This window comes from Zootermopsis nevadensis, unplaced genomic scaffold (genome assembly GCF_977971745.1).
Source record: "Zootermopsis nevadensis isolate Lab colony 2312 unplaced genomic scaffold, Znev_1.0 Znev_ptg000027l, whole genome shotgun sequence".
Lineage (NCBI taxonomy): Eukaryota > Metazoa > Arthropoda > Insecta > Blattodea > Termopsidae > Zootermopsis > Zootermopsis nevadensis.
In genome coordinates this window covers 5,237,108-5,254,799 of record NW_028259159.1, presented here as the reverse complement: position 1 = coordinate 5,254,799, position 17,692 = coordinate 5,237,108, and the positions used below count along the sequence as shown (strand labels likewise).

Genomic DNA, 17,692 nt, shown 5'->3' with positions numbered 1-17,692 from the left:
ATACATTTTATTTCGGGCAATAAGATGGCTGATTTCTATTTTTTTTTTTGGTATTTCGGAAACGTAACCCTCTCCCCAATTATAACACTGCTTTTATGGGTAAACAGCGACACGCTTTAAGATCGTCTGAAGGTTCCTTAGAGCGGGGACTGCCTGAAATTCCATCGATATTCTGAATCCAACGAGAGTGCTGTACAATACACGTGTCCTAACTGAATAATCGACTATGTTGAAGTTTATAAATCACGGACGTACTGTCCCATTGTATGCCCCATTCTAACTGCAAAGTAACCAGGGTCTGATCTATTACGTCGAAATCCAGCTGGGATCTCACTCAGACCTCGTCTGCGTAGGAAGTCGGCCTTGAGAGAAAAATGGGTAGAATTGCGTACGAAATTCATTCCACGATAATTGAAACTGTTGTCGTCCTTTTTTAATAATTAGGCACAGTAAGAATTTATTTCGCTGCTGTGGCAATTAATTACTATTCCAAACAAAAATTATGTGGGTTACATAACGTAATATAAGACAGAAAAATGATAACACCCAGCGATTTAGCTTCAAAAGGACAAGCCCGAAGTCCGTAGCTAAGCTCGACATATTCTAACCTAACAAGGTTAACCTCGTGTACAGCTAATGAATGAAACTTCTAGTTCAATAAAAAAGGGTCGGCGAATTCCTTGACTGCTAAGCTACCATCAGCTTATGCAGAACGGCTCTGTACCATATATTTAGTTAATATTCGGAAATAAAGAAACTATTAGTAAATCTACAAATATAAAATTCAATAAAATCTCCGCATGGACTGGCCTTCCATTTTACTCTGAAAGGAAATTGCTCTGCATTTCTACGCATCAGCTTACCTCGTCACAGCAACGCCGGAAACAAAGTGAAAGGGCGTTCTTTTCTCGAAGAACCACTGACGTAATTAAATGAATGTAGTGGGGGAGTGAGGGGTTAGGGGTGGAAGTAAAGAACAGGTTGTGGGCCAAGAAGAAGGAAACACAGGCAGAAGTATGAGGAAGTACAGGATGTCTACAAGGTTTCGTTCCGCAATCTCTATATATAATCTATCTATATATATATATATATATATATATATATATATATATATATATATAATCTCAGAATGTCAAAAACAAGTTCTTCTTAAACTTCCGTAATAGAGAATTAGTATTTCTGTCTTACTTATTCTATTTTAATGGACAGGACTTCGTAAGAAATTATATCAACAGTAACCACCGCCATCTTGAATATTTCACGCAATGCATTTTAACCAATCACATCGCTTCCATTCCACAGATTATACGTTAAACACTCTCCTGGATCACAGAACATAGTAATTTTCTTCCTAACATAACAGAGATATGGTGCGTTTTCATGTCCTCATGGCGTCGAGTATAATAACGTGTCTATCGGGAAGTTGCGCCATGTAGTATACACAAGCTTACCGACGTTTCAGAGAAACTTGCTGCCTACATCATCAGGGCGATGATGGGCGCTGCAAACAGCTTTGATATATTACTAAACTTTTAAACTACAGAATTATACTTCACATACACATTCTCACACTCGACTCAACAGTCAAGTTGAACGTGCTTCAACAAGCATTAAAACATACAGTCTACTTTGCAAGTCATCGACTTCCATGGTATTTTATAACTAATATTATTTCCATTCTTGGGTAATTACACTGTTTCGGGCTAGTTTGCTGGTACTTCATAAAGTTCTGTCTTGAATATGAAGACAGCAGTAAACCAGCCCAATACAACACAGCATCATGACCTAAGAATCCAAGTATGTATACTGCTTTTTAAGCAATAAAATATGCTACTTACGTGAGTGAGGCCACTTCTCAAAAACTGAAATATATTGCTCCATGTAAGTTTCTAAAAATTAACAAGTTTTTAAAAAAGAAAAAGCTGTCATAATGACTGTCATCCGGTATGTTGCGCTGTGTACATTCTTCATGTAAGCAAATTAGTATTTTTCTACTGCAGTATTGACAACTAACTGTAGCTTATGGCTACCTTTATACCCTGATGATGGAAGCAGCACTCTCCTCTAAAACATCAGGCATTTTTTACCAGATTACATGGTGCTTCTGAGAACCTAAAAACCTGCTGCCAGGCTTTAATAATTTCACAACAAACCGGCAATTTTTTTCTCAATTTCAGCATGACGCCATGTTGTTCTGCTTTCATTTCCTAATCCTACAGAAAGCTTCATCATTTAAACCGCCAAGCCAAGATTATATATCAAAATAACGTGCGTTCAATTGTAGGTAATATGTCGCTAACCGGCTCTGGCACTGACCAAGAAAGACGTAATATAATTTGAAAAGAGAAGGGAGAATTGGTAATAAAATATTTCTCGGAAACCTCGAGGAAGCTGGTACAGAGACTGAAATATAAAACCGTAGTCCAAAGTAGAAGTAATTTATAATTTGCATAACACGCAGAATCTGAAAGTTCATCACAGCTAATCCAAAACCTGTCGCAACATAATTACATTCGCAGGGACTGAGGGAAAACGATGGGAAACCTTAGCCAGGACTGCCAGTTTCCTGGCTCAGATGCAACCATGGACCTCCAGATAACGAAGCAGGAATACCACCAATTACACCCCGTCAGCTTTTTTTTTAAATACTTATACGAATTCCGATTACAATTTGTCCTTGGCTGATTGATTTATGTTCCTATAACATGTTTTCACTTTGACTTACTTTTAAATTCATCTGCTTTGTTCTACACACGACACTCAATGGATAGATAATACGTAGAACGAGATTAACCACCTGCTTCAGCAATCAGCAAAATTCACTTTGTATTTATGTATTTCGTATGATTATTAGTAAAAACAGTGGCCATTTCCGAAGAAGCGACGTCAAGCAATTAATCTGTGCAACAGTGAAGTGTTGATTTCTAAGAACCTGAAAATTAAAGTATACAATACAATAATCTTACCTGTTGTTTTGTATGGGTGCGAAACATGGTCTCTCACTCTGAAGGAGGAACGTAGATTGCAGGTGTTTGAGAACAGGGTGTTGAGGAGGATATTTGGGCCTAGGAGAGAAGACGATGGGGCGTGGAGAAAACTGCATAATGACGAACTTAAAAATCTGTACTCCTCCCCAGTATTGTCAGGGTGATTAAGTCGAGAAGAATGAGATGGACTGGGCATGTAGCACGCATGGATGGGACAGAAGGTGTGCCCCGGGTATTGGTTGGGAAGCCTGAGGGGAAGAGACCGCTGGGGAGACCTAGACGTAGATGGGAGGATAATCTCAGGCGGGATCTATGGGAGATAGGAGTTGAAGGAGACTGGATTTTGTTGGCCCAAGACAGGGCTTTGGTTAATTCGGTGATGAACCTTCGGTTTCCCTAAGCCATCTGGTTGGTTGGGTCCACTATTAGGAAAGCCTGAGGGGAAGAGACCTCTGGAGAGACCTAGACGTAGATGGGAGGATAATCTGAGGCGGGATCTATGGGAGATAGGAGTTGAAGGCGATTGGATTTTGATGGCCCAGGACAGGGTCCGGTGGAGGGCTTTGGTTAATTCGGTGATGAACCTTCGGGTTCGGTAAGCCATCTAGGTAGTTAGTTAATAGTGAAGTGTTGGTATTTCATTGAATTCTTAATACGAGCTTCGGCTTCAAAGCGTTAATAACAATTCGGTTTGCCATTGTGTTTCTGGGAGCAAATTTAGAAGAACTGCGGCAAGGTAAACTTGAGCAAGATTATCTTGAAGCTAGATATCAGAAGGTACGTATTATCGGCTGATCTGCGTTGCACGGAGGTTCATGCGTGTGACATGCGTACGTGTCGCTCGCGGGTGCGCGCATCTGGAACACACACATACAAGTGACAGTAGCAGACTTCGTGTCGCGCAAACTGGGCCAATTTGCGGAGTTCCTCCGTCAGACAGCCGGGGTGATTCAAATTATACGCCTGAAACAAGTGACAGCCACGTACAACTTCGACAAAGGATTTTAATATCGTCTCGTACCTGCGTTAAAATATTAAAACACGAGTGAGGTGGTTACAACGCATTGCTATTTTATCACACGATATTACTCGTTAACAGAAAAAATCGTCACTTCAGTCTGTTAACATTACAACTGAAACACATAACACAAAATTTGTTTTGTTGTGTTCATATCCGAAAGAAAAATAATTATATTTAAACTTTTGTGGTGAACGTATTTGTGCACATAACATCAATACTGAAGAAGGTTTAAAATATAGATTAATTAATTTACATTTATGTCAAAAGGCCACATTTCAAAACAGACAAAAGAGAATAATTGTTTTTTTTATATAATTGGCTCGGGTTCCTGCAGTTTGAAACAGTTTCAAATTCTACACCTTTAAGAGCCTGGAACATAATGCACAAAATTATATATATTTTGAGTGAAACAAGTTTAATTGCATTGGTTATGTAAAATATCGGCTTACAACACACAGTTAAAACTTAAGCATTTTAAGTTTTTAATACAAACTTGTGTTTAACGCGTTATTACAATCACTAAAATAAATCGATGAACTGAAAGATACAACTTAATACAAAACCCGTGTTTCTTATAAATCAACAATATCCGATTTACAGTAATCCTAAGGAATAAATACTGCTACAGAATTATCAGTGTTGGTTTGTTCACGGAGACACGGCAGTTTAATCTATTCTACGATTTTCTGTTACCAGAGATGGTAAGAGATCAAAGCTCTGTATTCCATTACTGCATCATTCCTCAAGTTTTCAAAATCAGCTATCGAGTGCATTTATTAGAAAACTTGTGAGCGAAGACAGTGCGAAATATTTTCTCTGTGACCGTTATGGATGTGAAACAATCGACAATCGTTGGACGACGAGACTTTTCAAAACAAGTTGGTTCTCGAAGAATATATTTATTCAGAAGAACAAAGGACAACATCGCTCTATCCTGGCTGGTTCTCCTGTCAATGACAATTAGTTCAGTCGCTGAGGTGAGTTCTCACATTTATTCCCATTCTGGAAAATTTGTATTAGATTTAAAAAAAAACAACAACAACGAAGCAACAGATTTGCAAATGTTGCTCTTACAGCCACCGTCTGTTACCGTTTAACGAAAAACTTACGCGCTTATTTTACAAAGATTTCTTTAACGAACGTTGAAAAATCTCATTATCAATGAAAATCTTGTAATATCCTCAGAAATGGTAACGAGTCTGAGAACAAACTGCTACAAATAAAGTGTGAAGACGTTTCGGTAAAGTGACTAGTGTAAATATTACTTGCAGATTTTATGTAACTAGGGCAGAACGCTCCTTTCGGAGCTCCTCGGAGGGGCTGGTCAAGTTTTTAAAAAGCAACCAACCCTTTCGGGGGGGGGGGGGGTTGCGTTTTAAAATCTTGTGTAAGAAACTAAACTAAACCCCCCGAATGGAGGGTTAAAACACATGACCAACCCCTCCTTCGGGGGTGTTGGTTGCGTTTTAAAATCTTGAGTAAGACACTAAACTCGGCATTGTTGTGTTCCACAACAATGCCGAGTTAGTTTATAGTTGACATTGTTGATGACGTAATTCGTTGACGACAAATTGGTTGACGACAACGGGGAATCACAAATTTTTATAGTAAAAAAGACAGTAAGCTAAATTAAACTAAATCTTCTTAAACTAACATTACGAGGGCGGAAGACCTTGCTGATTATAAAATGCTCCGAGTGATTTAACAACGCTTCCAAAATATAATCGGTCGGTAGTGCGGGTTAGAAAGGCAGAACATCTGTTCTAATATTTACCCAGAATGGTGAAATATGCAACAGAATTGTGTTCAATTCCAGTAACAAACTGGGTCCCAGATACGCGATTAAAACATACAGCGGACTCGCAGTTTCCCCAGAGACTTTCTTCCAATTTTGCTTGTTTCTTTGTTATTATAGCGTATTTAGATACAAACATATTTTTCAAGTGTACGTCGTGCAGTCTTGTAACTGGTTACCTGGGGAAGGTATAGTCTCCCTGATGATGGAGGCAATACAGACTCAAAAGTCAATAACGAACCTCGTTCTGAGATGGTAACACTTCTGGATCTCTCCTCTGAACACATCTGAACCGATTGCTATTTCATATATGACTGATAAAACATCAAAACACCACCTCAACAATAATGTTATATTAATAATATCTAAACACAACTTCCAAAAAAATATACTGAGAAAGATGATAAAAGTATAAAATTGTAAAACTATAAATAATTGTAATTTAAGTTTAAAAGTTTATAATTTACACCTGATGACGGTTTGATAAACCGAAACATGTTGTGAATGTTCCGATGTAAATCGAATGCTCGATATGGAACATAAGATGATATTTTAATCATTTTAATTATCTTATCTTACTATTTTATTGTGATTTGACGGTAAACAAATATAATAATTATTTTAATTAATATCACAATATGACGCAACTATACTATCTCATGGTACAGGGAGTTCACAGGCTTTTACGATATCATAAGTTCGTAACAGCGTTCACATAATCCGCCAGTGGGCTGGATAATAATAATAATATTTGGTTGAGAATAAAATATATTCTTAATCTAAATTCTTTTTTTAGGGTGACATGTAAAACTTGCATCTATCGGGAATCACTTCGTTAACGAAATGTCAATAAAAGGAAAGAGTTTCTTCGTCCCAGTACGATGGCAGATCTATTTATGCCTGACAAATAGAAAGATTGGAATCTCTTCGAAAAGTATAAAGTGTATTAAGATGGATATACCCGGTTCTAACATTTTATATTTAAAGCGCGAAATGCCAGTTTTACCGCCGCCTTAACCTGACTTTTAGTAGGCTTAACTGGAGATTACCAATTTTCTGAGACGAAAGTTACTTAAGAAAAACTTTATTCTTTTGCTATTTGCAATGCTACACATTATCAGTTGCAGGCCAGTGCCCTTTGAAAGGCACGATAAAACTGAATCCCAGACGCATCCAGTAATCTTCATATTGAAACTGTGTGAAATATTTCCTTCACTCAAAAACATTTGTAATCTAAAGTATCTCACAGCTTTACCCTCGATGACTGTCGCAGCAATAATAACATTATCAGAGGCACCGTATTATAAATATATAGCACCTCCGATGACAGAAAACAAGGATTCCACCTTTTATTGTAATTAATGTGTATCAAGTTTTAAAACTATTTATTATAATAAATAACACACAATTCTTATGAAAAAAAAATCCTGAACCTACCGGGAATCGAATCCAAGTCGTCTAGCCCACAGTCCTTGGAATGAAACAACAGATTAAGTATTATTAAGATCTAAATCAACAAAAGGAATCTGTACTTTCAAACACGTGGGGCATAATACGAGTCCTTATAAATCTGACGTTCTTAAACGTAAGTTCAACACAATCAAAGTAACACAGAGCGGAAGGAAGTAACAGGGTTTCTTCTAAACTTTGACACAAAGTAATGTTTGCACCCAAGTTACTGTAGGGAAGGGCTTTCTAGACTTCAGAGTAAAATTTAAACATAATCAGTAAATACACTGAATTTATTCTCCTATGAGTTTCAGCATATCAGGACTAATCACGTTGAACATTTATTGTTATTTAACAACACTTTTCAACTGAGTGTGTTAACAAATGGTGGTAGTCTCTTTATTTCGACATTTTTCTGAAGGGATCAAGGAAAATAATGTGATAGATTAAAGAACAGACAAACAGTTATATCATGTATTAAGTCATCGTTATCCGTCGACTTTGAATCCTTTGATTTTTAATATCTGTCGGTTACTCTTTAAAAACCACATTTTCCATATTTATTTTCCTATATCATTCGGTATTTTAGACGCCCATAATTCTTAAGTAAGACTGATATAGCATGCAGTTATGACAAAGCTTCAGTCCACAATCGACAGGTCTTCTGTTGTATCACAAGACAGTAATTTACTTATGATTCTCTCCTTATTTATTTATTTTTGATATAAAATTAGTGCCCAAGTTTCCACAGTCAATTAGAAAAGCTGAGAGTAGTCAAAACATTGGAAACCAAATTCAGATTCATTGCTTATTCTAAACGAGAGATCATTACGAATGCGAAGGCTAACTAGAAACGAAATCCTCACTGGAATGAAGAAGACAAGAGTCCAACCAACTCCTGACGTTTTTCCTTAAAAAAAAAAGACAAATAATTCACAGTCCTTCTGAACTTTAAGGTTCTTCAATAAAATTCTTAAAACATCATATAATTTTTTTTAAAAAAAAATTAATTATGTATGCGTAAATATATATTTATTCAAAAAACCATTATTAACCTGTCAAAATTTTTATGCTTATTTACCCCCCAAAAATGAGTCTTATGCTCAATTATATGATTTCCCAGGAATGAATTGTTATTTGACACAAGGTATCTAATAGTCCCACATCCGTCTTTCATTATACGTCGCGTTTTTAAGGAATCCATTAGCGACGAATTTCCAGGACTTATTGTACATCCAAAGACAAGTAGCTAATTATCAAAGAAGTTGGTTCTGGCATGTGGATATAAAAGAAACAAAATTCTAAGAAAATTTTATTAATACAAGCCGAAGAAGATTAACACAATCTAATAATAACTTCAGGACAGAACCTAACCTACGCAGTTCAAACATTCCTTGTAGATGATGACGTTCGAATATACAAGAGAATGACTTAGTGATCAAGAGATTTTAAAATTTTCGTGTGAATTAAGGGTTAACAATGCAGACCTCCTACTTCACTGTCCAGTTTCCAAAAATAAATTATTTCTTTATTTAACGACGCTTTCAATCAACAGTGAATGAGAGGATTAATGTGAACGATGAATTTTAAAGGATATGGAAGGAACTGATCGTGGCATATTAACACTTACCATGTTACTGAATCCGGTTCTCCTTTTCACATCTTTGATATGATCACTGAAAAGAAACAATCTTGCCACCTTGTGGCACATTAAGCCAATAGCCTGCGCGCAGTCTCGTAAGATTAATTTATACGTTATCATTAACTTACAACAGAGAGGAATGCACGCCAAATTATGACATTCACGGAGAACAGACAGTCGGTGTGAACAGATGCACGTGGACAATCTAGTAGTTGAGAACGCGTCAGTCACGTGACAATGATAGAAGTGCCTAGGGAAGCCGCATAACAAGGGGTAACAGACCCTTCTGTGTGCACATCCACTATATAATCTCGGTGAACATACTATAGATACCAAGACTTCAGAGGAACATACTGTTTCCATCTTCAAAGCTGAAGTGCCTAAAAGTCAACACGGCGATAAGGGTCAGAATACCAACATCGATTCAGTCTTGTTTCTTATATCGATACCTTCAAGGGAATTTTTAGAACAATATCTATCTTCTCATTTGTTTCGCAAGGATATCTAATCAGCAGTCACACTATCGAGGCCATTGGAGAAATGCGAGCGATTGAGGCAGCTACTGGACGACATAACACAGATTTTTTTTTTTAGTGTTCTGTCTGACGACAGGTCCATATGAACAGGATCCTTCCATCCTTTTCTCGGACTGGGACCTGTTCATATACGTTCTTGGCAGATGATCCAGAAGTGGTTTGCCATTGCCTTCTTCTGTGTGTGAATGGAGTAATTGTTGGAAGCCCCCGGAGGAAAACTCCGTGTTGCCTAGACCACGGCCTTGCCCAGCACGAGTTATAAATTCGGGCACCGCCGGGAATCGAACCCGTAAACCAAGGAAATGTAATTGTCTAAAGAAAAACTTCTAACACAGTCGAATACGTAAAAGACCGCAGTGAATTATGAACTGAAGCTACCGACAGAATCGGTATTTTAATCAAGGTTTGTAGATTGAATTACCAAGTCTATAATGAGATGGTATTTTAATCAATGTCCAGTCTTCTTTACTAATTAAAGTAATGGATCAATGTTCCCTTACAAAGACACCCAGTATCGTATATTTACATTGAGAATCAATTTACCACTTAAAGCGAGTACACTTATTCTTATGGAACACACACATTAGGTATACATGCACGCATATGCGTAACTGTAGCATTTCAGCTGATATGTTAGGTGGGAAACAGCACCCTCCCCCCAATTCTCGAGTCGCCATTGGTGTACAGAAGCCACACTTAGGTGAGCTGTAACATCTATGTTAAGATGATTCTTTATTTGTACTGCCGAACATAATTCTTTCTTGTGTATAAAATTGCTTCGTCTTAGTGTAAAGTGCAGACAGAATGTCTGTACACACTCCGTCAATTAGCGACGAAGTGCTCAGCTCAGCAACAACCTAAGCAGGCATTGAATAAAAAAAAAAACATCATCAAATACAGCAGACGTTTACAACTTCAACCTGATCTGCTTTCGTATTTTTTTTTAGTAAACAGCAACTTTCCGTAGAATTAGACATAACAAATACGACCTCTTTCATTATCTGAACATTTCTGATCATGTCAGGGGGTTCGTATCCAGTAATACCAACACCCAAACTCTCCTAAACCATTACAGACTATGAAATTGCCTGACAGATTTGTTAAGAATTTCGTCTTAGCGTGTGGCTTCCGGCAGTCTTTCAATAGTTCACGCAAGACAAAAGTGAAGTTGGGGGGGGGGGGGGGGGGGAAACTACATTTCTGGAGATGTTTTATTTCGAATGTATTTTGCTCATCTGTGGTTTACCTGACGATGATGTCAGCAGAATACATACCGTCGGATGATAGAATGATTAATAAATAACGGATTAAAAATTATAAATAAGATATCTGTCGTGGCATAATTTAAGGCACTACCCCCTGAATTTGCCTGAAGGCACTGAGGAAAAGCATGGAACATCTCAGTCTGGATAGCCAATCTCCGGGGACCAATAATTGAACCCGGGGCCTTACGAATATGAAACTAGAGAGCTATGTGTGTGGTAGTAGACATTCAAGATGTGGAAAATTATAACAGGATTTAGCGAGTGAGATCACCATTAAAATTGTCATCTGACTACATACACTACGCCCCTCAGTGCCTGAAGACATCTCAGAACATCATTTTTCGAAATTCAATCTGTCTGCAATTGGTCTAAATGTCACGTAATTATTAAAACGAGTCCATCTATAAGAAAAATCCGGTACCTTAACTGGACACACTTTATCCATCTTACATTGACATACACTGTAAACATGTTTCTTTATCCATTAGTTTATTTAACGACACTTACTCCACAGCACGGTTTAATGATGGCATACGGCAATATGACCGCAAACATTGAAATGTGACCGATCGTAAAAATGCGACATAGGCCTATTTTGAGCTATTATTCCAGGAATATTCTGGAGGCATTAAGAAATCGAAATATCAATGTCCATAGCAATGTTTGGAAAACATGTTATGTCGAAAAGAATGACGTTTCAACAATCATAATAGTGGTGTTGTATAACAAAACCGTTTAGAGTTTTAAATGAACTCTTCAGAAAGCCTGTATATCCTTGCGCTACAAAATGTTATGTGTTGACAGCTGGACTGAAGTTCAGAATCCCACGTATTTATTTTGACAAGACTTTCCTTCGAGCACATGTGAGTTCTTTCAAAACGTCTCCCGTCTTGGATTCAAAGTTTTGTGTATAAAAAAAGCAAATGGGACATGAGGTCCTCTTCTCATACAAGACTCTTCTCTCCTTCTTTAAACATTCAAGAAACTTGTGAAGCCAGTATTCCTCCCACAGAATCCGAGGCCTCATTTCCCAGTACCATCTCGATATTCAAAACCTGTACGTTAAATTCATATCCAGATTTCACAAATTCAAGTGGCGAAACCGTTTTTAAAGCATCACAAACCATACTCGACTCTTTTGTATAAAATTATTTAGACGTTATATGTAATCCGTCGGAGCAAATTTAACAGCCTTCAGACTTTATTAAGATGACGTTGCTAAGAAACTAAACCAAGTCACTGGCAGCAAAATCCGAAAGTTTAGTAATTATTATACCGAAGTCAGCCTCTTAATGCGACCCCAATCAATTCCAACATCTCCATTCCCATTAACATTCTTCCGTTAAGATTTATTATGGTAATTGTATGTACCACCTGTTTTAACTACAAATAACCGTGAATTTTTCCCAAACAGTGCATTTACGTGTTTCATACGACTCTCAGAACGATCATTTCTCTAAAGAGCGTAACCAGTTGATCTCTGTAACGGTCAAGTGTTGTGTTTTCTTTGCGGTACGGACTAAAATGCTAAATATCATTGAGATGAAATATTACTTTAAAAGCCACGGAATGTATTGGAGGAAATTATCAGCGTTTATTTCCAGCAGCAAAACTGTTTCCCCATATTAAAAATGTTATTGGTTCAAGGGTACACAACGTGTCTTATCTGGCTTCGAACGACAATGCTCAGGTAGGCATTTATCATCCAGTATCGCAGAATATGAAGCCTACCCATCAATATTTGTATTTGAAGAAGCTATCAGCTTTCTAATCATCACGGGCACTTGAAAGAAAATATAATTCCCAAAAGCGTTGTGCACAGTTTCTGATCGCGAAGCATTCTGTACGCCAAATTCATGACTGGTATCTGTTATAGAATCTGAGATGACAGATTATCAAGGCAGTGAAGATGTCGATTATCTTCTGAGTTGTGACGCTGTAGGTATTTACCAACGTGTCATAGGAACGTGTCGCCTCAATCTTCAGGGATGATCTTTGAAGAACACACAATCGACATATATGCTGGAATTACGTTCCACTTTGTTTTATTAGATGTAAAATAGGAGAAATGCACACAAAAATTTTAGTTGTAAAGTCTGAAGAGAAGAGATAATATAGAAGACCTGGGAATTTTGAATTCTACAAAAAATATGTCTGAAGGATTCAGAATTTATTTTTAATATAAACAATCTGAAACTGAAGTATATAATAAGATCGAGATAAAGTAATTAGTTAAATTCGCAGTCTTTTAAATGAATCAAAATGTCACCATTGCAATACCGGATTCAGCCAGTGGATCCAATAATGAGACAAATAGCTCCACTACACTACCTAGTTAATTTTTTCTTCCAAATTGACCGAGCAGTTGGTCCTAATCTTACTTCTCGGTATCCATTGCCACAGGGTTCCAATATGTACTGCACTTTTTAAAAATTTAATCTGTGTCCAGCGCTGTATAAGAGCTGGCTCCCTTAGTAATAGTGATATTTGTTTCCTCATGCGTCCACGTTTAAAACTAAAAGCCTGTCATTAAAAGATACTAATGCAAACGGAGCAACTGGATGCTTTACGGAAGGAAAGAAAGAAAGAAAGAAAGAAAGAAAGAAAGAGAGCTGAAATTAAACTGAAAAGTTTTCATTTAAATTTTAGCATCCCCACTAAGAAACAATTAAAAATGACAAAGCGGATTAAAATTTCATATCGGCAGTTTTAAATCTCATTGTATTTACTGGAGTGTAAACTTTTGACTCGCGTTCGTGAACAGATGTCGACAAGCTGCAAAATCTGGAAACTCGATTAATCGCATTAGTTTTGCGGAAATGACTGTGAGTCGCCCGCCATTTAGAATGCGTCGGGCCGATAAAACAGTTGAGGGACAGAAAGAACTTTTCTGGAATTACGATTTCGACAGGAAATTTGTTTAGACCACTGACATATTTCAACGGCTGTGAAACGTCAACGGATGAAAGTTAAAATATGACAATTTTCATGTATTTGAACTGATTTTATTCTGGTACTTTTCACAGCGCCAATAATACGTTAATTGATTAAGGCTGCACCTCGGGTTTTGCCAGATTATCCCTTACATACGATCACCATGGTTCTGCTCTACACGATTTAGGAACCACTGCTTGTGACCACAAACACAAAACGCCTCTGTGAAAAGCAAATCATGTTAATTAAACAGAAGAGACATTAAACAACCAAGGCACTTTTCTGAAGGGAACTTTGCAGAGTGCAGAAGTGCCAGTGTTTGAATATTTATTCCACTCTGCGGTAGAGACCCTGTCTTGTTACGCACGCATTAAAATTAACCAGGCATACGACTATAAACAGAGCTACCGTAGCATGAATTGTAAACTCACTGCGTTTAGGCCATAAATATCCCAGAAAAAATTCCTTAATATAGCATCTCCTCATCATGGCCAGCCAATATGGACTTTAAAACAACTAAAATGTTAATCACGTGGCTATTTCGAAAATGGAGTAGGCTAATGCCAATAATAATACGAGAGGAAATAGAGGGAGAGAGGATTTAAAATAACAATTATCGGAACATCTAAATGCGTCGGTTACAACAGCGATCTGGAGATGAGCTATTCGAGTCGTACATAAGTTTCCGAGCTACGGGAAAAGCCATCACTTGGAATCGAACTCAAGACACTTTATCCGGAGTTTTGACCCTGACATAATCTCTTCCTGGCCTCAATGAGATATTCGGATATTCTTGCTTGTACTCTATCCCTCCATGTAATGTTGGCAAAAAACTCGAAAATATTTCACATAGTTTCTGATTAATCATTTATCATCATCGTATCATATTGAAGCGGATGTTATACGAGCCTCTCACGAACTGTTAAATACAACTTGAAACCATGCTCATACAGACACGCCCATATATTCGGGCTTACTGAGAAATAACCCAGTTTCGTAACGCTGTAAAGCAATTGTCTTAACCTAATTCAGACTGAATTCGGCCTAAATAACATTAACCTGTCTTAGTTTGAGGCATGAAGTTAGATAATTAGACGAAGTTTTAATTTAAAAAATGGAATGTTATATTTTCGTTCAGCCTGAATGATTAAAAAAAAGTTTATCTGAATATAAGTCAATTACACACCTGTTCCTATAGCAAATCTTAAGAAAGTCTGTAACAAACAAAACCTTTTGCGCAGTCAAGACAGACAATGGCGTCACTCAGTAAGTTATCTGTAACTAATATTATCTTCTTAACTTTGAACGAGTTGATTATTTCTTTTAAAATTCCTATATCTATCTACCGAAGACCTCACGATTAAATCTGTGCTGAATAATATTTTTCCCCGCTTGTAATGTTACTATTACTTACAGAGTCTGAATAATCGCAAGATGTAATTCTCGAAGATTTGTGTTTATTTATTCACTCCAAAGCACTAACATGTGTGTCTAAGACTGTATTTCTTCTCATGATCATCACGAATTAAACTCTCGTCATGTTTCAGTTACAAGAATTACAAATCTTTTTTGTTCCAAGTCCATGACATGTTCTTCCTTTCGATTCATTTCGATAGAGAAGCTTCAAAACTCGTTTTTCGGGCACAATTTCTAAGTGATATTGCCAGTTTTTCTCGTAGTTCACTTTTTCAATTATTTCTGTGGGTTTTTCTTTCTTTTGAACAAAGATCTGTGGCAAACGTTCATATAGCTATAATCTGTGACACTGAAAATAAACTGAATAAATGTTTGAATTTTATAGAATTCGTCCACATATATTGCGGTTACATTTTTAAACATATTTCTTCTACGAGAATACTTTCAATTTCATTTTGACAACATGCTTTGCGATAGGATTAAGTTACTTTCCATAGCAATTCGTATGAAAAGTAAGAAAAGAGATGACAACACAAAGAAACAGCGAAGAAAGCATGGCATAAAAATAACACCGAAATGCAGACGATCTTCTGGGCAACAGCTAAGTGTATTACTCAGACTAAGAACCAACATTCAGGAGGAACACACTTTCTCCATCAACACGGTTGATGATGAAGAAACTGAGTTCCTCTGAACAACACAGAATACCATCTGCTGTACATTCACATCGCCACGAAGAAGTCAAATCTTAAAAAACCTAAATAAGAAATACAGAAAACGTAAATGAGGAATAATAACGAACTATGGCCCTCAAAACGTGGTAATAAAAAGAGAATTTCATTATGAATGATGTCTGACTGCATGATATGTAGATGTACTTGAAGTGTTGTTAAGTTATTCGGGAAAAAAAAATTATGAGGACAGTAAACAAAACTTTCGATGGCGCATACAAATTACACATTAATATTCCATCTATTCACCACTTTATATGGTATTTACTTCCATGTACCTGAGACAAACCTTGCCCCTGAGGTACATAGTGCAGCTATTTCTGAAATACGTTTTGTATTTTTTAACACGTGTTACATGCTTTAAACAGATTTAGCGTGAGGAATTGTATATTTTACATGAGCGTCTTTCAAATTATCTATGATTATCCTAGAATGGCGGTTTTCTTAAGTTCTCTAATGTTGTGATCGCCTGGGATGTTGGCCAAATATTATTATTATTAATTCAATAACATTATGAAGAATGAATAATACTCTTAGTCTATATTTAACAATGCTGGTATAAGATACAATATTATAACATTTAACGCTATGTTAACTTGCTCAGTTCAACCATAATATTGTGTGCAGTTTCCATATTTTTGACGACAATCCCACAATTCGAAAAGTTTTTAACACATAACTGCACGTTTATGCATGTACTGTTTACACGTGATGATTAAATACCGTTATTAATTTGTCAATGAACCGAGAAATCAGTGTTTGCTGAAGCACATACAGTCTGTTCCTGATACGCGGGAAATGTACGGAACTTCACTGCACAAAGGCAGTTTGTGAGCCGAAACGCATTCCAGTCAGACACAACGGAACACATGACGTCAGCGTACGAGAGTGACTAGCAATACGCGAAGTACACGCACGGATTCGTATTTGAGAAACTTACAGTCGCTCAGCTGGTCATTAACATTCTCCGACGTTTACTGAACCCATAAATTAATTCCAGTTTTCAAAAGAGCCAGGAACTGACCCCCCCGCTTCGAATTAAATCCACGTACTCATAACATTTCCTCAACACATATTTTAGTATTATCCTCTTATCTACAAAATGTCTCATACTCATACAAACAAATATACGTAAAATTTGTCATTTCTTTCGAATATAAAGTCATCAGACAAAACACTGCGAAAGCCATTTGACATAACTCTCTCGAAAAAGTTGCATTAACTCAGGAAAACATAGGACCCTACATTAAATGGTTTTGTTTTATCGGTCGTTTAAAGTTCACGCCAAATTTCATTACAATACATCAGATAGTTAAACATTTAATAAGCGGGAGAGACATAAAAATATTACACATACGAACTATAATCCTGTCTTGCAAGGTAACACGAGAAAATCTGGACAAGATATGTTCCACGCAAAATACCTCTACGCTCAATCTTTTACCACAAACGCCTAAAATCATGAGAATAGAGTAAGGACATTCTTACTGAAACGTTCTTCGGCTGTTCAGTGAAGCAGTGTTCCATCAACCAATCAACTAATTATTTCTTAATTGTAAGACTTGAGGTTCTCACAGCGGTGAGTATGAAGATTTCCGTCTTCTGGGTTGTTTCTTAATTATTTAATACCTGTACACATAACGGAACAGCTCAGACAATCAAAGTTCTACATCGTGGGAGTGAGGAGGGGAATTTTGTTAGTAAGCTGCTTCAGGAGAAGTGGGAAAACAAGTGAAATAATGTTATCTTAGCAGAATCGGATACATTTATTAAACTTGGAGACTTGAAGGAGATGCACTTTAAGAGAGCCATATTACGCCGAACATTTCCTCGAATATACATAAAAATTTCGAATCCAGAAATACAAACTTCAGCTTTAAAAGGAAAAATCTGCATCTGTTGAAAGTTTCAGCGCG

At 37.0% G+C, this 17,692-nt stretch overlaps 2 protein-coding genes across 13 annotated transcripts in view; one reads left to right on the top strand and one right to left on the bottom strand.

The window, feature by feature from the left end:
- The window catches only part of LOC110832276 (metabotropic glutamate receptor 2), a 299,409-nt gene that overhangs the window by 17,551 nt on the left and 264,166 nt on the right, over window positions 1–17,692 (bottom strand). Inside the window, exon 1 of one of the 11 annotated variants that reach the window (XR_015537268.1) lies at window positions 864–1,074. The exons of the other annotated variants lie outside the window; for them this stretch is intronic. The gene's annotated coding sequence lies outside the window, so the exon portion shown is untranslated. Of the gene's footprint in view, window positions 1–863; window positions 1,075–17,692 lie in introns of those variants that run through there. 11 annotated transcript variants of the gene reach the window in all.
- Window positions 3,843–17,692, top strand: part of LOC110832275 (angiopoietin-1 receptor) — an 86,478-nt gene continuing 72,628 nt past the window's right edge. For both annotated transcript variants that reach the window (XM_087356486.1, XM_087356485.1), the window contains exon 1: window positions 3,843–4,985. In XM_087356486.1, the coding sequence (XP_087212612.1) occupies window positions 4,836–4,985 (150 nt within the window). In that variant the 5' untranslated portion in view covers window positions 3,843–4,835. The remainder of the gene's footprint in view (window positions 4,986–17,692) is intronic.